Genomic DNA, 26,596 nt, shown 5'->3' with positions numbered 1-26,596 from the left:
ACCAGAAATTATTCCAATTTTCGAAAATGCGTTGAAAATCGTATTCGGAGCTACGACCCCGGAGTAAATCCAGATTGCAGTGGGGTACCAACTTTTGGCCATTTTCAGTTTTTCATACATATTTTCAAAACAACGCTAGAGTTCAACATTTTTCGACAAGAATTTGTCAGAAATGACCTTCTTGCATAATAATTGCACTTCATATATTAGTAATACGAATTGGCCAGTTCCTGGGACCGGTTCCCAAAAGGCCACTTTTTCATGAGCTTACATTGCATATGCTTTATTATAACAGAAACACTAATTTATTTCAACAAATCTTATCAGATCGTCTACTTAGTATAGCAAGCAATTAATTCAATAAAGGTTTAATATAGATTTGCCACTTTCTGACCAGTTCCGGGAATTCCGGAACACGGTTCCCAGGAAGAAATTTATTTTTTATGATAATTGTGGAATGCGGCACATCAAAAAACATCAACTCGATGATCTATGAAGAATGCAATCACATTCGAAGCCATCCGGACACATGTAGACACTTGATGACCAGTTCCGAGAATTCCGGCACACGGTTCCCGTGTCAAATTTTTTTTATGATAATCATGGCATGCGGCACATCAAAAAACGTCAACTCGATGATCTATGAAGAATGCAATCATATACGAAGGTATCCGGACACATGTAGACACTTGATGACCAGTTCCGGTAATTCCGGTTCCCAGGTCAAATTTTATTTTTATGATAATCATAGCATGCGGCACATCAAAAAACATCAACTCGATTATCTGTGAAGAATGCAATCATATACGCAGGCATCCGTACACTTGTGGACCATTGATGACCAGTTCCGAGAATTCCGGAACACGGTTCCCGTGTCAAATTTTTTTTATGATAATCATGGCATGCGGCACATCAAAAAACGTCAACTCGGTGATCTATGAAGAATGCAATAATATACGAAGGCATCCGGATACATACGGACACTTGATGGAGAGTTTCTGGTATTCCGGAACACGGTTCCCAGGACGAATTTTATTTTTATGATAATCATGGAATGAGGCACATAAAAAACATCAACTCGAAGATCTATGAAAAATGCAATCATATTGAAGGCAACCGGACACATATGGACACTTGATGGAGAGTTCCGGGAATTCCGGAACACGGTTCCCAGGATGAATTTTATTTTTATGATAATCGTGGCATGCGGCATATCAAAAACATCAACTCGCTGATCTATGAAGAATGCAATCATATACGAAGGCAACCGGATACATACGGACACTTGATGGAGAGTAACATAACCAAACAAATCAATTCGATGATTTACGAGGAAAGCAGTCATATATGAAGACATCCGGACACATGCGGTCTATTGATGTTGTGGTTCCGTGGATTCCAGAATACGGTTCTTTGGCCGATATATTTTTCTGTAAGATCTGTAATGTATTTAAAGCAAAGCCTTGATACTACACTCCGTTACGTAACTTATTTTTTTAAGTTTTACCCAAAATAGCGCGGTCGCATTTTTTAATTTTGAGCTAACGCTCTCTTGTCCAAAAGTCATCCTCATGTACATGCAGTAATTCGCACACAGTGATTGAGTGCAAATATCAACGAACCACAAAGAGATAAAATAGAATTGGATAGTCTTTTTTTACCACCACACCCCTGTCTCAACCCACATTATTGACATTTTGTTTTTTTGCGCCGGCTTTACCCTCTACTCCTATAACTATAACATCACCAATACCATGCAATGGAATAGTAAACTGCATATGCGTGATGAACGATATTTTTCCCCGTTGGTGTGGTTAAAAAAAATTATCGTTCAGCTTCTCAACCTCATCTTTACCCCATTTTTAGTGCCGATTTGATTTGCCTTTTTAGGAAAATATTTCTCAGCGATCATGATCAATGCTGAAATTTGTGGGAAGTCAAATGAGAAACTCATAAGTAAAATGTCACAGTATAAGTAACCACAAGTCGCCACAATACAGTTATTTGTCTCCGATTTTCTTATTCATACTAGACATGTTTGTAGACATGGTATTCAGGAGTGACATTAAGTTTATACGGGACATGTTGTGATAGGAGCCCAAATTTGGAGCGATGACACACTCACATGCGTCTGCTATAATCCGCACAGCTTATGAGCAACAAAACAAATGCTTTTCTGCTCCAGAGTATTTGTTTTGTGTACTACGGTATCACAGACCATTAGCAATCGTTCCTTAACGAAAGGAAAATAAAGCGTGTTCCGGAATTCACGGAACCGGCCATCAAATGTCCGTATGTGTCTGGATGACTGCTTTCTTCGTAGATCATCGAGTAGATGTTTTTTGATGAACCGCATAGCTCAACTCAAAAACAAAAAAATCGAATAAAAAATTTCGTACTGTGAACTGTGTTCCGGAATTCTCGGAACTGAGAATCATGTGTTCGGATGCCTTCATAATGCATGATAATAATGCTCATCATGGAAAACAAAATTCGACCCGGGAACCGTGTTCCGGAATTCCTGAAACCGGTCATCAAGTGTCCGCTTGTATCGATGCCTTCGTATTCTTCATAGATCATCGAGTTGATGTTTTTTGATGTGCCGTATTTCGGAATTCCCGGAACAGGCCATCAAGTAACCGTATGTGTCAGGATACCTTCGCATATAATTGCATTCTTTATAGATCTTCGACTTGACGTTTTTTGATGTGCCATGCCATGATTATCATAAAAAACGAAATTCGTCCTCGGAACTGTATTCCGGAATTCTCGGAACCGGGCATCATGTGTCCGCATGTGTACGGATGTCTTCATACATGATTGCATTCTTCATAGATCATCGAGTTGATGTTTTTTTATGTGCCGCATGCCACGATTATCATAAAAATAAAATTTGTCCTAGGATCCGTATTCCCGGAACTGGTCATCAATGGCCCATATGTGTACGTGCCTTCGTATATGATTGCATTCTTCATGGCTTATCGAGTTGATGTTCTTTGATGTGCCGCATGCTATGACTATTATAAAAATAAAATTTGACCTGGGAACCATGTTCCGGAATTCCCGGAACTGGTCATCAAGTGTCCGTATGTGTCCGGATACCTTCGTATATGATTGCATTCTTCATAGATCATAGAGTTGATATTTTTTATGTGCCTTATGCCACGATTATCATAAAAATAAAATTCGTCCTGGGAACCGTGTTCCGGAGTTCCCGAAACTCTCCATCAAGTGTCCGTATGTATCCGGATGCCTTCGTATATGATTGCACTCTTCATAGATTATCGAGTTGATGTTTTTTGATGTGCCGCATGCCATGATTATCCTAAAAATAAAATTTGACCCGGGAACCGTGTTCCGGAATTCCCGTAACTGGTCATCAATGGTCCACAAGTGTACGGATGCCTTCGTATATGATTGCATTCTTTACAGTTCATCGAGTTGATGTTTTTTGATGTGCCACATGCCACAATTATAAAAATAAATTTTAACCTGGGAACCGTGTTCCGGATATCCCAGAACCGGCCATCAAGTGTCCGTATGTGTCCGGATGCCTTCGTATATGGTTACATTCTTCGTAGATCATGGAGTTGATGTTTTTCGATGTGCCGCATGCCACGACTATCATTAAAATAAAATTTGTCCTGGGAACCGTGTTCCGAAATTCCCGAAACTGGTCATTAATGGTCCACATGTGTACGGATGCCTGCGTATATGATTGCATTCTTCATAGCTCATCGAGTTGATAATTTTTGATGTGCCGCATGCTATGATTATCATAAAAATAAAATTTGTCCTGGGAACCATGTTCCGGAATTACCGGAACTGGTCATCAAGTGTCTACATGTGTCCGGATACCTTCGTTTATGATTACATTCTTCATAGTTCATCGAGTTTATGTTTTTTGATGTGCTGCATGCCACGATTATCATTAAAATAATATTTGTCCTAGGAACCATGTTCCGGTATTTCCGAAACTGGTCATCAATGGTCCACAAGTGTACGGATGCCTTCGTATATGATTGCATTCTTCACAGATCATCGAGTTGATGTTTTTTGATGTGCCGCATGCCATGATTATCATAAAAATAAAATTTGACCTGGGAACCATGTTCCGGAATTACCGGAACTGGTCATCAAGTGTCTACATGTGTCCGGATGCCTTCGAATGTGATTGCATTCTTCATAGATCATCGAGTTGATGTTTTTTGATGTGCCGCATTCCACAATTATCATAAAAAATAAATTTCTTCCTGGGAACCGTGTTCCGGAATTCCCGGAACTGGTCAGAAAGTGGCAAATCTATATTAAACCTTTATTGAATTAATTGCTTGCTATACTAAGTAGACGATCTGATAAGATTTGTTGAAATAAATTAGTGTTTCTGTTATAATAAAGCATATGCAATGTAAGCTCATGAATGGCCACTTTTGGGAACCGGTCCCAGGAACTGGCCAATTCGTATTACTAATATATGAAGTGCAATTATTATGTAAGAAGGTCATTTCTGACAAATTCTTGTCGAAAAATGTTGAATTCTAGCGTTGTTTTGAAAATATTTATGAAAAACTGAAAATGACCAAAAGTTGGTACCCCACTGCAATCTGGATTTACTCCGGGGTCGTAGCTCCGAATACGATTTTAAACGCATTTTCGAAAATTGGAATAATTTCCGGTTCTTTGGCAAAAAACTGCATCAAAATCGATTAAACAGAAAAAAGTTATGGCCAGTTGAACGTCGATTTTGGTGTATCGAAGAGGGCTTGGTAGTTTGAAGGATATTAAATATATCGATTGAGTCTACTTTCTAAACGTTTCAATAAATATGTTCAACCTTTGAATCTTCAGAGCGATTATTAATTTATTTTCTTCGAAAATATAAATTTATTCCTATTTGACACCAGCGGTCATACTTGATAATAATATTGCAAATTATTCCAATTAAATCATTGGGATTATTCAGTGAATCGCTGACACAGTGGTAGTATGTTTCTTTGCAAATCGTAGAATACAAATAACGGTCAGGTCCCACATTTCGAACAACTATGACTCAATGTGCAGGAAGAAAAAGCCTCCAAAATGACATGACCAATCCACGTGAAATACCTCGTGCATGTACACATACGAATCGTGCTATTGACATACACTCTGTCCAGTTTCTATTAAACCAGTCAAGTTTGGCCTACCTTATGCGTTGCGTTGCGTAAGCACGGTATACTTCGTAGATTGCAGACTGATGACTCTCATTTCCAGTCAGACTACTTGAGGAGCATTGTTTGGGAATAATTTCGCCTGAGAGCCACTATTGCGGGCCACGACCATCATTACCGTAACTTGGGATAAGAAAGGTAGTGTTGATGTGCTACTTACTTAACGGAAGGTTCCGACTCAGTGACACTCCTATAAGTACCACGGATTGGGTAGTGGGTGGGTTGTTAGTCGGGATTCGCTTCAAGCAAGCGATGCGACTGAGAATATACTTTCGTGCATAAGATGTTTGAATAGTTTATTGACTGTAGGATACGTAAATGTTCTAGGCGTTTAAACTCTGGGTAATCGTTTATCGAGATTGTTTCATCGAAAACAACTTAAACTCCGGACAGCCGGCTGTCGGGAGTGTTGTCGACAATGTAAAATGGACCGTAAACAATGAGTTTAAAAGTGATATTGTGAAACATTCATAAATTATGTCACGCAAACATTACCCAACAATAACTAACTCTCTGTCATATTGTAGTACTACGATATGAATGTAAATAATATCGAGCGGCCCCTCGAATAACTGGTCCGCTCAGCATGGGTAAAAGCTTCTGTAATTTCTCCCGAAATGTGAATGAGTGAGTGGTTGGTTGGAGTTGCTTCGAATGAACTGTCAGATGAGTGGTTGAGCACCCACCGGATCCAGTCGTGGTTGAAGCCGAGTTACTTTTGGCGGGTGGTCGCGACGCCCCGCTTTTGAGATAACCCTTTCTGCGACCTTTAACCACAGAATTAACTATAGTGGAGGGGAAACTGTTTGTCTCTGGGTTTTAAAAGCCATTCGGCAGGACCCAGGGTTTGGTGGTAGAAGATCGAGGTCTGGGGATAGTCAAAAGAAATTGAAGCCGTATACAAAAAGGCTTCGGACAAACTTGCGTAATTTCGTGAACGATTGCGTAGTTCCGGTCACGAAGATATGACTCATGCTTTAAACTGAGGAGTCCAAAGATCTGATTTTTCACTTTGTTCTGGATCGTGGAAGAGGCAGGAGTGGTTTTGTTTTTTCTCGCGCCTCGGTGTGGTTTTATAGTTGAAAGATAAAAATCGTGAGATTCTCTTTATCAGTTTTGCCAGTATCAGTTTTGCCAGTTTTTAGTTCCAAATCGTACAAGTTAAGTGGCTGCCCGCATATCGAAGCAGTAGTTTAGAGTCGGTATTCCCGAATTAAGGTAAGGTGCAGATGGTGGCCAGTGCAGTGCGTTCTCTAATTCCAACTTGTCGTTGAATGCGTGTTTTTGAAGCTGCAGGGTCCCGTCACACCGATAATCATCCGTCATCAACCGCTTCTGACCCCGCCATCTAGCTACAAAGTTCCCGGTGAACCATCCGGAGGAAGAGCGACGACCGTCAAATTCGCGCTAGCTAGGGAGCAGCGTCGTTGTCAGCATACGTCTAGTTGCTGGGCACCGACTATCGAACAACCCACGTGGGAAACGTGTAACGCAATGACCTCCATCAGGTCAGACTCTGCCAGCAAACGATCGGGCAAATCGTTTGTGGCAACCGGATCAGCATCTCCAGCGGACTGGATCTTCGAGCGACCCACGCAAAACCATGGTAGTGTGAGTACTCATTTCAATTTTTTTTTTGACATGCGCATGATCAATTTTGTTTAAACCCGCAAATGCCGGTTCAGTAAGCTAAGTGACAGCGTTTTCGTGACAAGCTCAAAAAGCCCGGGTTCGAACCCCGATTATCAGTTTTTTTTTTGTTCGGCGGTTTTATTTTTTCCACCCCGTGAAAATCCTAGGTCAGCGATGAAATCGCTGTATTACACGCAAACACGCCTGTATATATGACTATGATATATGACTGTATATGCACGCACCGTAAGTTGAGCCACTCATTTTCGGATGAACACCACGTTAGGTAGTTAGATTTTTGATATGCTTTGGGAAGTAGAGTGACAGGATAGGCAGTGACCATGTTGGTTAGCGCGCTGTGCGAAAATTAGCTAGCAAGTTGGAAGGCCTGGGTTCTCGAGACCCGATATGCGAAATAAATATTTTTTTGTAAGCGAATTATGAGTTGAAGTGATTAAACAGTTTTTTTTGCAGTAAACTATTTTATGGTATTTTCTGGTGTACGTAGTTTCACAATTTTCGGTCGTTTCCGTTTTTAGCGAGCAGAGTTGACTCCTTTTTCTTTCGATTCCACCTTTCCTTAATCGGCCACGATTGGGAACCTTGCGTTTGCGTAGATATTTGCCCGTGATGATAAAAAGCGTTAGAGGTAATCAATTATATTTCAATAGCTGGGCAAACCGAACAGGACGAATGGTCTCCTTCGGGAGTGGCGCTGAAGCCATCCGCTAAATATTGATTTAGGCTCCAAGTGTCTCGGATTACAATATTACCACGTTATTTTTATCCTTGGTCTAATACGAATAAAATGATTTTAGTTTTTCCTTCATTTTGTAGTAGCAAATTAATGCCGCTACTCGCAAAAGTGTTCATGTTCCATGGAATTTCCTATATAGGGGAAAGCGGGTAACAGTGGAACTATGAAAACGTATTGTTTTCATAGTTCCACTGTTACCCTCTTTCCCTTACATGGCGCAATCGTGCGTAAAACGGCCGATTGCGTCAAAGCACATGACGTGCTTCCCTCCCATTTATGTCACAATTAGTCATATCTCTTCCTCCTAATAGCGTGGCAGAATTTATAAATGGTCCTTATTGGTATAATCACAAGCATACTGAGATCCCGTAACTTGAAATTTTCCACCTCGTTCGAGTAAACGTTGCGATATTACAATGAAGACATGAAACAGAAAAAATATAAATGCTGCGTTCCTAAACGATATTAACATCATGCAAGAATCAAACACCCCCCGTTTCCAAATAGTACTTATTCTTAGCTCAGTATAATTGACTGATGAGTTAATGGACTAAAAGTAAACCATTATATATTTGTTTTTTTATGTTGAGATGATTGCCGCAAATTGGTAATTGGATTTGAATTGATCTTGCGAATTGTCAATTCTCCTACATAATTCAAAAGTCATTCACTCAGACAAGACCATGCGTATTTCCCACACGCATTAAAGACCCAGTGGATTCGTTTCCTAGTTGGTCAAATAAACACTAAACAAACAAATAAATTAGTTTGCTCAGTCTAAAGAAATGTCAGCTCGATTGGCATCAACCGGCGGATACGTGTTCCCTTATAATGCCATCAAATGAAAGTACATTTAAAATTACATACGACAAAATATGTGCAATTCAGAATATAACGAAATGAAGATTGCTTAATTCTAGAGAAAATTTAGAATAGGTCGTAAGTAACAATGAGAGATTCTCTTTGGGGTCTTTCTCTTCTGTTCATTACTCGGCCATTTCAACATTTACTACTCTACGCTTTGCATAATATTCTAGTAAAAACCGTCGGCTTTCGATATGTACTGGAAAATTAGTGCAAAGTGTTGTAATGACGTCGTAATAAACGAAAGAGAAAGTAAACAAAGAGAGGCTCTCAATGTTACTTACGTCCTATTGAAAATTTTCTCTAGAATTATTTGCATTTAAAAAAAGATCGGAAAAAATAGTTGCATAACCAAGGTGGTTCATTTTCAAAGATAGCACTGCTGATGAATCACTTTATAAAAATAGGTGATAAGGGACGCGGACGAAAATAGCTGACCACCGCCCAGTCAAGTTTGGCCTACCTTATGTAGATTAACTTCAACATTCGCGATGCTCTCACAAGAGCGTTGGGCGACAGTGACGTTCATCTTCCGGATACAATCCCGGATCCAGGTGGCCAACTGCTTCGTATTATTTTTGTACACTGGGGCACTGAGGGTTGCTAGGGAGCCTTCCTTTGTAACATTTAAAAGGCACTCCTGAAACCCTTCTTAAAACTTAGAATGCACTTGTAGGGTGCTATAGAACTAGTAATGCTACTTGAATTCAATAGGACAGCACTGGGGAAAGTAGGTCGGGTTCCTTTTTTCTGCTCAAGATACTCCAGCGTCTTCTTGGAGTAATGGAAAGACGCCTTCTTCGGCCAAAAGACATACTTCCAACCCACATGATGCTCGTTTAAGAACGGCGAAAGAATTTTCTCAAAACGATCCTCCTGGTAAACTTGTTGATTGATGGCCAGACCACTCGACTTGAACCACTCTTTCCGATATGGCGATTTACAGCATAACTTTTTTTTAAATTTATGCTTAAACTTATATTTTAATTCGAGGGATGTGGTCGACTTGTTGCTGGAATAGTAGCTGTAATTTCCTGGAATGTGGATCTTCGAGAGCGGAAAGTCACATTCGTCGTCCAGCACGAACGACATCTCGCGATAATTCTTCGTAATCCACTGGCGCTGCGATTTCACGATCGCTATCTGCTCGTCCGTGTACTCGGGGAACCGAGTCTTTTTCCGACAGATGATGTCCTCCATCCTGAAGGTTCGGTGAATCAAGGTATGGGAGCAGTGATATTTTCGGCCGGCGTCAAGATTCCTTCTTCTTTTTCTTCGTCATTATTTTCGCCGGATGGCCGCTACCGGCCTTCCGCTTCACGCCCACGGTTGCCAGAATCCGGTAAACTGTACTCACGGGCACGTTTTCGTCTCGAAAGTGGTCTACCGTAAACTTTTTCCACGCTGACCATGCGTTTCGTAAAACCGTACAACACGCTCGCGGAGTACTTGCTGTTTCGACGCCATCTTCGATTCAACTGACGGAACTCGAGCGAAAAGAAACATGCCACCCGTTTCTAGAGGATCCAGAGAGCAATTATCTTGAAGAGAAAAAAAATTACGCTCTTTACTTTAATTACAGAGAGGTATTGAAATCATTCTCATTTTTTATTGAACACCCGTTTTCACCTAACCCAAAATTCTTTAAACAAAAGCATCGCTTTACCCCACTTTTTTCTCTTCGTGGTTATAAAGTTGAAAGACTCGACTAGTCACACACAAAGTTTCAGCTGCTGCCATCCGCCACTTCGTGAGCTAGGAACATATTTTTTCAATATTTATAATTTAAACACTCGTGAAATGTCATGATAACATTTGTCACTCTTTGCAACCTATTTTATTATATGCTAGCTAATACCCATCGCGCGTTGCTGCGACTTTCAACGAAATAGGGGGAAATCACAATTTGTTCCGAAGCGCCATCTAGCGGGCAGATAATCCCCAACCAATAGCGTACAAACACGCTCCATAGTAAATGCGTGCTATGTATAAATTTTTACGCCAATCGGTTAAGTTGTTTGGGAGTCCATAAATCATACACATACAAACAATGACTTTTATATACATAGACAGATAGATAGATAGATAGATTTTCGATGATTCGCCAATCATACTATTTTTTTCAAATGTCAAAATACACGCACTGCTGTTCCAGGGACACTCCTGGACATTAAACCACTACAAGTGTTTCTGAAACAAGAAGCCCTTTCTTGTGCATATCGTCCAAAAGTTACTGGGCTCTGGAACAGCAATCCAACAGATCGCGAAACTACCAACTGTAAGTAGAGGTTTACCCACTACTCGGGTTCTGATTGCCCGGCGGACCCTTCTTTTCAGGGCGGCCTAGGTGCCTCTACAAGAATTTCGGATTTGCGTATGCCAATAAACAAAGTAAACAAATGAACAAAGTTAACCCTCCGGCACTCGAGCGAATGGCTCCCCGAATGGTGCAGGAATAAGATTTCGCTAGAGTTTCGAAAGGTGTTGCACAAAATACAACGACGTGAGTGCCGGAAGGTTAACTTTTACCGTTTATCGTCACGCTTCTCTACTGTCAAGCACTTCAACTGGATGCTGCCGTAGGTAGGTGGGCGGACGGTTCCTTCCAACCGGCCGGGATACCAACGGCCGCGTTCTCCTTCGGTGGTATCTTAGGCTGCTCCTGCAACGGTCCTTGACAATTAGCTAGGGAGGTGAGCTTTGCTCCTTTGTTGGAACCTCCCTGACGACGGTGGTGATAAATCACTGGATCGTCCACTCGCCGTAAATGATACCGGCAGTCACCACAGTGATCTTCCCAGGGGCAACCTTTGTCCGCCCTGCTTCGTTCTCTTTGGCGATTAACTGTGGAGGAGAGCTAGGCTCGTTCGACTGATCTTCCACAGTGAGAACGGTCGGTGTTCACTACTTAACGTTTAGCCTGGGAAGCGAGATCCCCCCTTTATGGTAAGCTTTTCCTCTATGGCGAGCCAACACGACACAGGAGTGCCCGAACCACGAGCCGGCACTTTTCGACAGGGATTTTATCTGTCGCACGCGCGCACTACATCTCACTGGTTAAATGTAAAACTGTCCCGGAAAACAGCACTGTTCATGGACGTCTGTAATACGCCGTGGTTCGTCACTTTCTTTCGCAACTATGATGGCCGCCTTCCACCTCAACCGAAAACATCCACAAACTGCCTCGTCGCATAGCTGTCATCGATGAGCGGCATAACCAGTGCACTCGTATTTTTGCAAGAGAAGAGCGGTGACCTACCTAAACCCTATGTTACTTATTTACAATTGTACAACACAATTTTGTAACCTATCTGCGTGCACATAAAAAAAAAAAATAAAAAAAATGTTCACAAACGCGAAAATGGACAAAAATTTACAACTAAATGTGAACGGTACCGAACAGCGATGAGCATAATTTTATGTAAACAAATATACTCTACGGAGTGTATACCCAAAATTAGGTATATTTCCAGTTCTAAATTGTTACCCTAACGGGTTACACAACATAAGATTGTGGCCCCAAATAATTACTTGAGATGAGCATATATACTTGCTTCCAGTGGGTGCACGACGTTGGACAAAAAGTGTGTTAGGCATAATGGACGATAGGCATAATTTTCAAAAGTGGAGACGGGCATAGCGTAGTGCGTAGCTCTGCACATAGGGTTAGATATTTTTCCAAAAGAGATTTCTCTAGCCTGAAAAGAGGTGTAGGACCCTAAGGATAAAACTTCTACAATCAAAATAAAACTAAAAAAAAATAAAAATAATTGTTTGAAAAATTGTATAGCTTTTCTTTATCACAGAAATTTTAATCTTAGGCTCGAATTTCAGGAGGCTTTGCTACTCCATTTTCTCGTATGGCTTTAACGAGTGCTTGCAAAATGAGCAATACTAAGACAACACTTTAAAAAGCACTGTTTTTGAGCGACTTAATAGAATGTTATACAGTAAAGACCCATTTTTATCAGCCCCTTGGTGAATTTTAGGCTGATAAAACGGGGACATTGACAAAATGGGGACATATATTTTTCTTTCTTTTTAAGAAACCGAAGCTCTTAAAATAATTCTCTTTGGTCTCTGGATATATCCTCATAACCTTTCCTGATTATTTAGTTTAAATTTCCCTTAAGGGGATCCGACAGCGCAAAATTTAAAAAAAAATATGCATATTTCGGATCTCTAAGATAAGAAAAATATGCTCACACGAATTCAATTTGGTTCGTCTGCTAGAGCCATCAAACTACCAACTATCAATTTTTATACGAGGCTGATAAAATCGGGTCAAAAAGCTGATGAAATTGGGGGTAGATAAAATCGGGTCTTCACTGTATTAAACACTAAACAAAGTCTTCCGTTTTAAATCCATTATGTTATATTAAAAAATGCAATCAGTTTTAAATTATTACACTTGTCCTGCTTTAAACAGACACACTTATAATTTAAAATACACTTTAATATCACAGATACGTATTTCGGCTACGACTTGCAGCCTTCATCAGTGTTTGTATCAGTATCAAGAAAATTTCCTCTGTACCGCCTTATGTACTGAAAACCAGGATGGATTAGAAGTTTGACGTTTAATTTTTATATCTTCGGTAGTTAAGCCGTATTGTTCTGCCAAGGCATGTTCTGCTGCCTTAGATTTGAAGTGACATGGTAATCTACAAACTACCAACTTAAATCGATATCGAGATCCACTAAAGATCCAAATGAGTGTTTCGCAATTCTGGGGTATACAAAATATTATGTTCTCATTGTGATAAAATTTATATTGGACAAACTAAGACAACACTAGAAATTCGGTTTGAGAAGCACATCGCTGAAATCGCAAAAGCTTCCAAGGAAGCTATTAACCCTCCGGAACTCACGCCGTTGCATTTAGTGCAACACCTTCAGAAACTCTAGCGAAATCTTCTTTCAGCACCAGCGTCTGCTCAATCGGGGAGCCATACACGCGAGTGCCGGAGGGCTACTACTAAACACAAGAACCACAACAACAAATTAATTTTTGTCTAAGGGGATAAGCCGTATTTTTGTTGAAATCTTATGCTGTCCTATTTAAATTCTCGGTTATTAGAATTAAGGTTATGAGAGATTGTTTGTTAGACATCTTGTTTTGACGTAGGACTACGTCTTTGTTTTCGATATGGGGGTGCACTCTGCAAATTCTACAAAAAATGGTATGTAACGAAAAGTGGTCCAATTTTAAACCCTTATAATTCAGCCATCTCACGATAAATCCTCAAATTTTTTGCACAAATCGCCCCGAAATACTTCTAAGAATAGATTCCAACAGATAAACCCAAAGATTTTTGATATCATAGCATTAAAAAATTAAATAATATACAACCTTGTCAAAATATCGTGCATTAACACACAGAAGATAGCGCTTCCCAAGCCCTGTACGACAGATTGGTGTACCTAGCGCGCTACGCTTCTATGAATGACGTCATCATCGACTATTTAAAGAACGGACTTGGCCAGACACGCTCAGTTCCCTGTAGTGATGTCTGATTTTTGCAAATAATCGATTATCCGTTAATCGAATAATATTTGAGAGATTGATTAATTCATTCGATTAATCGACAAAAATAATCGATAAAAATCAATAATCGATTACTTAGTAAATCCTAGGTTGTCAACCAAAAAAAAAACAGGTCGCTCGACACATTTTGAAAAATTTGGAGAAGTCTGGTCATATTTTTTTGCTCTGCGACTTTCGTTTTCAATGCCACCCTTTATTAATTATGCTCTCGATTAATTGACATCAGCTACTCGATTTGCTCGATTATACCGAAAGCTTGTAATCGATTATTGATTTTTCGATTATTTTAGAAATTAATCGATTATTTGCGTTAATCGAGTAAAAAAAGACATCACTAGTTCCCTGTTGAACGGCTGGCGAAGCAGATCACTGCGCTGTGATTTTTACAGCCAGTGTAGCTGAGTTAGAAGTCCGTTACACTGGCTGTGGAGGGACGCTACACTGTGTCGTCCAACAGGCGACCGCTCCAACTGCTTCCTAAATGCCGCTGTAATGTTACCAGTAAATTTTTGGTTTAACTTGCACATGTATTTGCTATTTGCGCTTGAAATTAAGTAATGTATTATTTTCTAACTAATAAGTGAATGAGATATTACAATCACCTTATATGTTTTTTGTTAGGCATGTTTTGTACATATCTGGTAAAAATACTTCGTCATAAACACATTTTTTCAAACATGATTCTTGATTTCTAACTATGTCCAAAAATGAAACATGTTTATAGCGAGTGGGTAAATTGAACATGTGGCGGTGGTAAAATGAACAGCTTCTGGTGATTTGCAAAATGTCCTGTATGTATGCAATGCGCAGCGTTGGAAAGCATTTTTCCGATCAATGCTAATATCCCAACAAATCATGAGCTTTGCATACACACAGGGCATTTTGCAGACAAAAAAAAAATGTCACGGAAGATTTGAATTTTCATGACGTAATATTAACCATTTTACAATCCTGTGGCATCAAAACACATCTACAAACTTAGGGTTATCCAAGGGTGTTTGAACTTTTAGGATCTGTTTGAGAGCAACTAGAAAGCTTGGTCTATACATGATTATATTGTCTAAAATTTGATTTTTCTTCACCGGTACGGGTGTTTTTCCCACACACTAAGTACTAAGAAAATAAATATTTTACATTAAGTAGTATAGTCCTACGTCTACAGCTCGTGCAACCCCATAGGGCTGCCCCTTGTAGTTTTTTTATGAATTATTGATTGGATGGTTTGCTCTGGATTCCCGTTGAACCTTAGACATTGACAAAAAAAATCTGTTTCTTTCATTTTTGCTTCTTCGCTGAGTGGTAAACAAAGAATTCTTTGGACCATGTGATGGAACGCTGCCATTTTATGCTGATAAGAATAGTTTGAAGTTTTTGGTACAGGGGTGTTTGGTTCATGATTAAGAACCTCTTGACTGTCATATTTGGAGAAAAAAATCGTTCTACACATACCATCAAATCTCAACCGTTACAGAGTTATTGAACTTTTTGTGTGAAAAACTTATTTATCTTGAAATACCTCTAACTCAAAAAATATACTTTGTATTTTAAATCTTTTAGATCCATTGGAAAGGTGAAAAAATTTCTTATTGAATAGTGTTCTCATATCTTTCAGTTAATTAGTTTTAATTATCTTATAGCTGTAAAGTATATCTTCGTTGGTGTTTTTGATGATTTTTTTGTTAATTTTCTCGAAATAATGAATTATGATTATAGCAATATCTATTCTCCAAAAGTTGAATTTTAGAACGACTCACAATTTGTTCTTCAATATCTTATTCCTATCTCTTCTCGTTTCTTTGTAATTTGCTTTCTAAACTTTTCCTGTAATCGACTTGCAAATGCTTAAAAGACTCTAATCTAAAAAAATGCTTTATATCGTTATTTCCAAGGCTTTATTGGAAAGCTGAGAAAATTACTTTCGATGTATGTACAAATATATTTTAGTTAAGTGTACTAAATGACTTTTTACTAGTAAAATAACTCAAAATTAGCGTTTTTGAGAGTTTTGTAATTATTCTAATCATTAATCAAATAAATTTATCGTTACTATTGTTTATTTGGTGCCCCTTAACATTCTCTATAACTTGTTATGTGACACTTTATCCCTATCGCCTTTCGTTTCACTGCAATTTAATAGTTAACACAGCACGACTTCACCACAAATGTAGTGGGATCGAAATCGTTGTTTTCGCATATGAAACGAGGTGATAAAAATGATTTTGCTTCGAAACCAAAAGAGATAGTTGAATGGCGTCAAAGAAAAAGTTGTAGAACTTTCTGAGATGCATTTATTCCATGATAATAATGTCTATTATTTACTATTTTAAGAAAATAACGAAAATGCTAATGATAAAATTAACTTTAAACTAATTAACTTCTAAAAGAATACCAAATTCGATTAACTGAAATGTATTAATGCATTTTTCTCTGCAAAATTTTCCTGGCTTTCGAGCAAAAGTAAGAAAAGGTACAATAAGTGCCATATTTTTCCAATAAGAGCTAGTATTAGTGAAAATGAGATAAAAATATCCAAGTTCAATAACCCAAACACATGAAAACAAAAGTGTATCATGTCAAAGAACAAATTATGTAGCTCTTCAAGCTTAACAATCTGAACTATTAAAATGGTAATGTTAACTATTAAAATTAATGAATTAGCATAAATGAACGAAACATCGATCAAAATAGTTAAATTTTAAATAAATTTCTGTTAAAAGGTTACTTAACCTCATGTTTCAGCATTTGAGGACATCATTCAATGGGAAATTTTCTCACCAATCCAATGGATACAAAAACTACAAGGAGCAGCCCTGTGGAGTTGCACGAGCTGTAGACGTAGGACTATACTACTTAATGTAAAATATTTATTTTCTTAGTACATTTATAGTAATAATAAATCAAATATATTTCTTACATATGGTTTAATCACAACCAATCAACATCGAGTATTACATATTGAAACAAACCTACTTGGTTATCAGGTCATTTCATTTGTAGTAGGTGATCGAATCTGAAGAAAGAAGACAGAAAACTGTGACCGAACTAATATCTGGAACTAAATCTTTATAGCGTAAGATTAGCTGTTAAAAACTTTTCGATTGTGTGTGGTAAAAAACCCAGACCAGTGAAGAAAAATCAAATTTTAGACAATATAATCACATTTCATGTATAGACCAGAATGCTTGGTCTAGTTATATTTTGCCATTATTGTAACTTTCCTAAAGTACGCATACAAATACAGCGCAAATTCGTTAGTTGGGTCACGACTGCGCCCCAACTAGCGAATCGTATCCGTTAATTGGGGCAACTGACAGCTGACGAAAATTACCCAAGGGAAACGCTGATTTTTTGTTTTCTTTCATAAAAAACAAACAGAAATATTTTACAATTCACAAAAGTTGGCTGTTTCCTTCCAGTTTAAAGTTGTTTTTTGTGACAAAGTATGTCATTAATGTTCTTTTTGCCATCAATTATTTTTTGATAAATTTCTTCACATAAAACAGGAAATGGATACACCGTCGGGAAAAAGCCGATAAAGCACAAACATACTACGTTGCCACTAGCTAAAAAAGATTGGATAATGTGATTGAATTTTGACCTTCAAAAGTTACTAAACTAACGTCTCTGCGACACAAACTAATTGATGCTGAATGGAAGAAGTGAAATATTTAACACATTTATTTCACTAAAATCATTCCGAAATATGAATTCAAAAAATAAAATTCCATTGAATTTAAAAGTATGATTTTTTCTGGTTCGCCACAGAAATCAACCAATGAACCCCTTGAAATCAATGACATTCAAACGTCAATCAGTTTTTGACTTTCAGTTTTGACATAAGAGTGTCTTTTAGTTGGGGCATGCCCCAACTAGCGAACACCCAACTAACGAACACCCACACCCAAAATCCGACGGGTATGTTTCTATTACTTTTGGGTAAGATTCTATTGTGTTTTCGGTAACAGACCACGTAGTTGCGCATTGCGGTATTAAACTCATATTCCCGCAAAGGTAGTAAACGGTGGAATGACGAATTTCGGTTGCTGTTCATGTATGCGCATCACACAATCAAACACTTTTTCAGTATGTGTCAACCTCGGCTCTGTTCGGATGTAGGATAATTCGGTCGATTGCTATGATAGTATTAGTACCGAGTCAAACCAACCGGAATCCTGGCGGATCTCTGACCAAATTCAGGCTGGAATCTGCCCCAATATTGGCAGAAACCAGCCAGAATTACGGATTTTTACTGGGTAGGTTTGATAGTGGAATAAATAGTTTAGGCGGTTTCCGGATCCGGCCTAGCTGCCAGATCCGGACCAGTCCCCAAATCCAGACCTCCCGGATCCAGACACGTGCCCAGATCCGAACCAGCTCCCGGATCTGGACCAGTACCCGGATCTAGCCCATCCCCTTTTCCCCTTACCAAGTCCGGACCTGAACCAGACCCAGACCTGGTGCTTAGATCCAGACAAGTGACTGGATCTGGACCCTCGGTTCGGATACGTGGATCCAAACCATAGGTCTTGCTTCCCATACATGAAGGGAAGGACTGTTCATGTTTTATGCAGTCGCTGCCTTGCTGTTAACGTCCGTGATAGAAAAGAAATTGCAATTTAACACCAGCCGAAATACCCCACCACTATTCCGAGTCGTTTTTTTCTGACTGTGCTTTGAAGCTAGCCGAGTGTGAGCCGATCTTCAAATACGGAATGTGTCGTGTAGAGAAAATCGAATCTCGTCTTTGTCCACATAGTGTTCACTTCACTTGATGCGCAATACAATGACAAGCGAAGTGCTACACACTTCCAGACAATCCGACGCGATAATATGTATTGAATAAGAATTGATGAAACATGAGTGCGACGCAGAGAAGATTTGAATATGTTGGTATTGCCGTTTGAAATTTTTTTTGTTGTGACCGTTTTAGCATGAAACGTCTTGCTATTAGAGCATTTTTTTTCTTATTACCGTAAAGGTATTACGGCCGAGTTTTGGGTGCAACTAACGAATTTGCGCTGTATAGCGAATGCAGTGGTCTTAATCATATATCGAAACTATAAATATACAAGAATCGAAAACGTTTTTGCAACGGTTTTTCAAGTGGCAGTGTATTCATTCATAAATAGACTTTGTAGTATGTACCTATTAGTAGAATCAAAATACTATAGGCTGAGTGGAAATGAATCACGTGAAGGGAAAATGAATCAATGAATTGATCGACCGTAAATAATAAACTTTCGTTGTGCAATTTAGTAACAAACTAGATCTAACTACCCAGTCAAAAAGGGCAAGTTGCTGGCTAGCGGGGGGCTATTTGCCAACTCGGATGCGCTAATTGCCCTACAATTTGCTGGCAATTAGGGGGCTATTTTATATGCAATATTTGGGCGATTTGCCGCCGTCATTTTTTTGCCGCGCTACCCGCCCTTAAATAGCCCCTAAATCGCCCAGGGAACGCGCCATTTAATCGCCCTTAATTGCCTGATATGAAAATTAAAAATAATAATTATTTTCGGATTCACTATCTACTCACATAAATTTATCGGTACACTAGGTAATCACCATCAGGAAGAATCGATGGTGAAATTCGTATTGCACACCAAAACTTACCACAATCTGACTTTCATTTAGACTCAGAGATCTTGTTCCACTATACTTACACACGATTCCACAATTTCCCACATTCGTTGGCTAAATTAAGTGCACTAAACAAACAAAATACAAGCGGGAACACGCCAATTGTTTAAAAAAAAACAATTTTAAACTTAAGTCAAACATGAACCGCCATGTTTGAAAAACGCAAAAAACAACCAAGTCCATTTCAGCCGCCAGAAAATTTGTCTAAGTATTAAAAATTTGTTCCTAGGGGCAATTAGCACAGGCGAGTTGAGTCAAACGTCAAACTTTTTAAATCACCTGACCATGTTCGTCCGCATTTTTTTTGACAGGGTACCTACACATTCGACTCAAACGTTAAACCCAAGCGCACAAAGAAAAATGAATCAACGCTGATGATGATGGGTAGAGCGAAAGAGACAACTAATACCACGACAGGGAGTGGGCGTAGCGTATTGGTAAATCGATTGCCTTGTACGCAGCGCACCTGGGTTCGAGTCCCGACCCCGCACATAGGGTTTGAAATTTTTCCTAAGTGATTTTTCTAACCCGAAGAGGCGAATGACCTTAAGGTTAAAACCTCTATAATTGAAAAAAAATGCCACGACACTATGTAAACCGCGTTTGCAAAAGGAGCTCGCATGTACAAACTATTTTGTGTACGAATAATTATACATAAAAGTGTGCTGGAAACGAGCACAACACAAAAGATGGCATAGTGTTTGAACGGCAAGCACAGTCGCATTCACTGAGTAGCGTACCTCCACATGACCATAGGCAGTGTAACGGACTTCTAACTCAGCTACACTGGCTGTGAAAACACAAAACGCAGTGACCTGCTTTGTCTGCCGCTCAACAGGCAACTGAGCTGCACTGGCGAAATCCGTCCGTTTAAATAGTCGATGATGACGTCATTCATAGAAGCGTAGCGCGCTAGGTACACAAATCTGTCGTGCTGGACTAGGGAAGCGTTATCTTCTGTGTGTAAATGCGCGATATTTTGACTAGGTTGCTCATTATTTAAATTTTTAATGCCATGATATCAAAAATCTTTGGGTTTATCTATTGGAATCTATTCTTAGAAGTATATCGGGGCGATATGCGCAAAAAAATTGAAAATTTATCGTGAGATGGCTAAATTATATGCGTTTAAAATTGGACCACTTTTCGTTACATACCATTTTTGTAGAATTTGCAACGTGCACCCCCATATCGAAAACAAACACGTAGTCCTACGTCAAAAAAATTGAAATACATAGTATACTTTTTGAGTTAGAGCTATTTTAAGACAACTAAGTTTTTGACACAAAAAGTTCAATAACTTAATAACGGTTGAGAACTGATAGTATGTGTAGAACAATTTTTTTCTCCAAATATGAGCCAAGGATTTCCCTTCCTTTTGTTACAATGATATTCAAAAATGCTAATTTGTTATCTTTTTTTCTCCATGTGTTAACTTGATATTAATGTGAATGTTGTTAATAGATACATCAATAGGAAATTTGTGGTAAAGAAATTTATTATTGTTTTAACAGTCAGTCTACCCTAGAAGCATACTCACAAAGTATAATTTAGAAAGAAATATAATTTGATTGCCTACAACTTCTTCGAAGACAGCGAATCAATTGAAATTTGTTAGAAGTTTTTCACCATGAACACCGTCGAAGTTGAACATACACTGCTGGTCAATAAAATAGGTGTGAGATAAAAATACATGAAATTTTGAGTTTTCTCTAAAAATATTTTTATATTCAAATATTTTATAGTTAGGCACAGTCGTCAATATGAAAAAGAACACTTTCATTTGTAAATTAAATGTTATGCTTTGTCGCAACTCTTTCTTCTCCATGAAATCCAAAAAAGTACCTGGTCAATGAAATAGGTGTATCTATTGCATTAAAATTTTTCAAATCCAATCATTTTAAGACTTCAACATTTTTAACAACTAGTAACCTGTATAAGCTCCCTTATTCAACCAATTTTCATCCATTTGTCTTGGAATTGAGTCATTCAAACGCTGATAAATTTCCGTTGGTATAGGGTAGCATTCCTTTAAGCTGTTTCCCACAAACGTTCGTTATTTGTGAAATTTCCATCGAATAACTTCTTTTTAAATACATTCCGTAAATTTTCTACGGGATTGATGACAGGAGATTGGCATGGTCCGAAATTATAGTCACTTTATTATCCCGAAATCATTCCTTTACATACTTCGATGTGTGTTTTTGGTCAATATCTTGCTGAAACTGTCATGTAAAGGCACGTTATCTTTGGCATAGGACTGCATGACATCCTTTAGGATGTCCATCCTTTAACCTTGCATTCAAATCTTGCCATTATAGTAGCGTTGCGAAGAATAGGACCTGCGCCATTCCACGAAAAGCAAGCCCCAAACCTCATTGTTCTCGCCTCCGTGCTTTACCATATTTTGCGTGTGTCGCAGATCAAACTGTTTGCAATTTGGACGTTTAACGTTTCGTTGTGCATCGGAGAAAAACAGGTTTACCTTTGATTAGTCCCTTCGAAGGATATGTCGCCATTTTTTGATTCCTTCTGAACCAGGCCCATTAACGCTGTTGAAAAACAAATTGCATTTTTCTTCAAAGGCTTTGGCTTCGAAAAAGTGGAACCTTCTTAGCAATTATTTCTGGAAGATTGGAATTTTACGGTTTACAGTGAACTGTTCTCGGATCTACCACTTTTCCAATTTGTGCTGAATTGGTCTTGGATGACGCGAATGGATCAGATTTCGCAAAAAATGCAATACGATGGTTAGCTGCTGTAGATGTTTTCTTGTTTTTTTGTGTGTTTCCTTTTTTTCAAAGGTTTTAAGGCATTTGTAACGCAGTTTTCGGAACGCCGCAGTGTATTCGCGATTCATTTATACGTCTTATCTTCTTGAACAAAATTTCTTAGTAAAACTCGTTTCACTTGAGTACAGTGAGATGCTCGACCCATTCTATAACAAATCTTTGACTTATTCAACATATAAATACATTTATTAACACGAAGCCGTGTGGTGTCCGGCGGGCTGAAATCTTTTTGCACTATTTCAACCAAGAATAGAACCTCTGGGAACTGCTCCCATGTCGTAAGAGGCGACTAACAACATGCTAGGAGTTCCTAGGTCGAGGTTTTGCTCCGTACCGAAGACTTAACCTGGACGGACCTTAAGGTTTTCCATATTACCCTCTTTCCAGTCTGTATTTAGTGAATCGCTGACATATACTCACCTTTTCTGATTCGCCTTTCTTGATTGTGTACCAACGTTTTAAGTTTCTTCTGGCGGTTGTATATTAGCCGTAAATGACGAAATCTAATTCTACACTAAGTAACAGAATATATTAATATACCGGCACTTCCACGCCAAGGTTTAACTTCCAAAGCTTTGGTTTAAAAACCGTTTTTAAAAAATGGAAACTTTCATGTAGGAAATTTATTGAATTGGCCTAAGATGGAGCTGTCGAATTTCACAAAAAGCTTTTTATGTTGCAAGTGATCTGTAGTTGTGTTAAATTAGGTATTTTTCTATTATATTTGGAACCGTCTACCGACAAATCTACATTTACGAATACCTCCAAAAGTGACTTCTTGAGGTCTCATGAAGGCCTGACACTAGCTTTATGATACTTTTGCTTTTCTAAACAGTAATAAAAATCTTAATATTCAAGAACTTCACTTTGTCAGAAAATGTAGGGCCATCGGAAGCTAAAACTTCGTAAAATCGCACTCCTGGTCCTTTTTTCAAAATCATCCAGTGCAGTACTCTACGTCACTCGTTCGAATTTGCACCGCTCATATGGTAGTCGGTATTTGCTAGTATTGCTGTTCTTCCATCCATTCTGGTCGTCAAACGATGGGATAGCAAAATTCTCACTAGTTTCCTATCTCATGCCTCCACGCGAGTCTAAGTCTATTGATGATATTTGGTCCTTAGACCGGCGACGACTGGGTGCTATCAGCCTTTTGTCGATAGTAGCAGAATGAGAGAGTGCGAACAGATCTAGTCGAGAAAACATTGCCGTAAAAATGAATAGTTGATCGGAAATTAGCCCCAATACGACTAATCTGACTAGTATCTATGAACACGGGTCAATACGTATTGAAAATTCGCCGCGTCTGTTTTTATGAACCCAATTTAAAGCTCCGTTATTGCTAACAAGCCCGTGCATCAGGTTAACAATCCTTTATATTTCCCTTCAGTGTTCGATATTATCGCTCGTATACTTGTATTCCACAAACAATCCGATATGGAAAATAAGAAATACTGTCCTTGATTTATAACATCTCGCGCTATTTTTGCCAGTATAATATGTTGTCACTCGGTAGTTTTGAAGCCAATAAATATATCGTAGAGAAGAAGTAGAGAATTCTGTTCAAATACTGTTGCAATAAATAGTGATCCGGCCCATTACGCAGATAAGATTAGCTTTTCTAGGCAATACTCCCACGATCGGCTGTGTGGAGTTCAAATTGCTTTTGTTTAGGGAACATAGTATACTCTCGGTAGCCGGCTGCCCAGAGTTTAAAAATAATGAAAAACTAAACAAGATCTTCTCTTTTTCGAGTGATCGTGCACTCGAAGGCTAACTAAACAACTACCTAATAAAATATGCTTTACAGGTCGCATCGTTTGCTTGGAGCGAATCCTAGACCTGATACCCTTCCAAACTACCAACTCCGCGACACCTATGGAAGAGTCTGATGAATCGTCGTCCTTCCGTTAAGTAGGTGGAGCATCAACACTTCCTGTCTACCTTATCCTTTATCCTTCCCCGTGAACGATGGAGATGGGGGCGGCCGGCAATGATGGCTATCATGCTGTTGAGGTTTTAATATGGGTCGGATTGGTATGAATTCCTACTTACCACTTCCTAAGCAACTCTTATTAGATAATCAGCAGTCAAACATGATGAAGTCAGTGTGCAATCCGCCAAAATCATCGTCACAACGCAACGCAACGCAACGCAACGCAAATATAAATACATTTATTAACACGCAGAATTCAAACTTCACCAAATAAAACGTATATTGGAATTATGTAAAATAACACGTTAATATATTTCACACACCTATTATATTGACCACAGGAAAAAGCCTGCGGTAGTCTTGTTTTGCATCTTGACAAAGATTGCAAATATAATCAGCGCCTACAGCCCACTAGTAGCTTGACAGATTCCAAGGCTTCTGTGTGCGGTAGGTGTGATTGAGACTGCTGCAACTTGGTATGCGTAATTGAGAGAAAAACAAAATAATCTATCACACACCTATTTTATTGGCCAGCAGTGTATTACGCTGAAGATGCGAGCTGAGAACGTCAAAAAACTGTAAACTAGCCCAAGTAATAGTTGAAGTTTTATAGCGCGCTACAAGTGCAATCTAAGTTTACTAAGAGTGGCTATAAAACTATCATAAAACTACAATTGTTACTAGGGAGGTCAACTAGAAAGCAGTTTCACAGCACAGGAGGCACTGAAGGATTCCCGAAATGGACGTTCGAAGAAATGAAAAAAGGACAAGCTTGTAGAGAAATTGAATACTTTACGGTAACGTCACAAATGAACTGAGTGCTCATTTTTGACAGTTCGCTTATACTGTTTACATGGATTTAGAAAAATTCTGTACGATTTGCTTCGAGCGATTCTAGTCGTACACAATTTTTACTAAGTCCATGTAAACAATACAAGCGAGCTGTCAAGAAAAGTGAGGTTAACTGTTTCAGTAAAGAACCTACTTGAATAAAAAACCGAAAAACAAAGAAAACGATCTGATGCAAATAAGAAATAGTATTTGGCGCATAATTGTAAATCATAAGGTGACACCGATTGTAAAGAAAGGAAACGGGAAATTCATTGACTGTTGAATTAAAGGAAGCAGTGACAAACGGTGAACTCCTACGGAAAGTACGATCGATTGTAGTGGCTAGTGTAGTATGTGGTGAATACCCGCCACAATCACAATAGCGAAATGCTCTTTGAACTACGATCAAGGGCATATTACTGCTCACCGAATATAACTCACCTTTCGACTAGCGCCTTTGTGATTAATCACACGTTGATCGGTTTTCCTAACCATTACCACCCGGGACAGGGATCCGCAATCATGGGACGAACCAGCCGTCGACAACTGCGTGATATCCTTGATTGGTCTTGTGGGCCTGGGGAAAAAGCAAAACACAGAAAAGTATTCATTATTAACAACCATGCTTCAGTAAATATAGAACCTGACGAAAAAATTTGCTAAGTAATTTATAAACTCAACTAATGAAGATTCTCGCTCGAAAAAGCTGTTTTTGCACGACCGAGTCGTCAGAGCTCACCCACAAGACTACACTAACTCATTGCCACAAAAAGCTTTCTTTGCCGCAGTAGCAGCAAAGTCCCTTTGTCGCAGCCGGTATGCTTTCAAACGTGTATATGAAAAGGTCTCTTTATCATTCCCCCTCAGCCATACACTCACTCTCTGATAAGCTCGTTAGTCCATAAACAAGCCACCGCCAGCAACAGGTGATCCTGCCGGAGGTGTGGGTAGAGGAATAATATGCTTACCCATCAACCACCCCCCAATTTGCCGTTTGGTACTATAATCTTTTCTTCACCATACAAACATGACGGGAAGGCTGAGCTCACTTGGTGCTTTGTGCGATTCAGAATGGATGGCTTTTGGAAAAAGGAAAATATGAAAAAGTTTGTTTTCCTACTATTACACAGTTATGATAAATTACCCCCGGAGCGTATTACCCAGGAGTATGAAGCAAGAACCTATGGTTTCGGCGGGTAGATTCTGACTTGTCAGCAAACTTGTCAACATCTCACAATGATTAGCGGGACACGGAACATGTGTTTGTACAGAAATGTCCGCTAATTTGGATTTGTTTGATTTGAAAAGTGCATGGAGGATGACATAAAGAAACGATTTACATGCATTTGGTTGCACTTTGTTCTGATTATTGTGAATTTCAAATAA

At 38.9% G+C, this 26,596-nt stretch overlaps 1 protein-coding gene across 8 annotated transcripts in view; it reads right to left on the bottom strand.

Moving 5' to 3' along the window:
• LOC131686899 (uncharacterized) overlaps positions 1-26,596 on the bottom strand; it is a 130,383-nt gene that overhangs the window by 3,316 nt on the left and 100,471 nt on the right. For all 8 annotated transcript variants that reach the window (XM_058970911.1, XM_058970904.1, XM_058970906.1 and 5 more), the window contains exon 3: positions 25,652-25,787. In XM_058970911.1, the coding sequence (XP_058826894.1) occupies positions 25,652-25,787 (136 nt within the window). The remainder of the gene's footprint in view (positions 1-25,651; positions 25,788-26,596) is intronic.

The sequence above is a fragment of the Topomyia yanbarensis genome, chromosome 3 (assembly GCF_030247195.1).
Source record: "Topomyia yanbarensis strain Yona2022 chromosome 3, ASM3024719v1, whole genome shotgun sequence".
Taxonomy (NCBI): domain Eukaryota; kingdom Metazoa; phylum Arthropoda; class Insecta; order Diptera; family Culicidae; genus Topomyia; species Topomyia yanbarensis.
The sequence above is the reverse complement of the archived record's forward strand: the minus strand, read 5'-3'. Positions and strand labels throughout refer to the sequence as shown.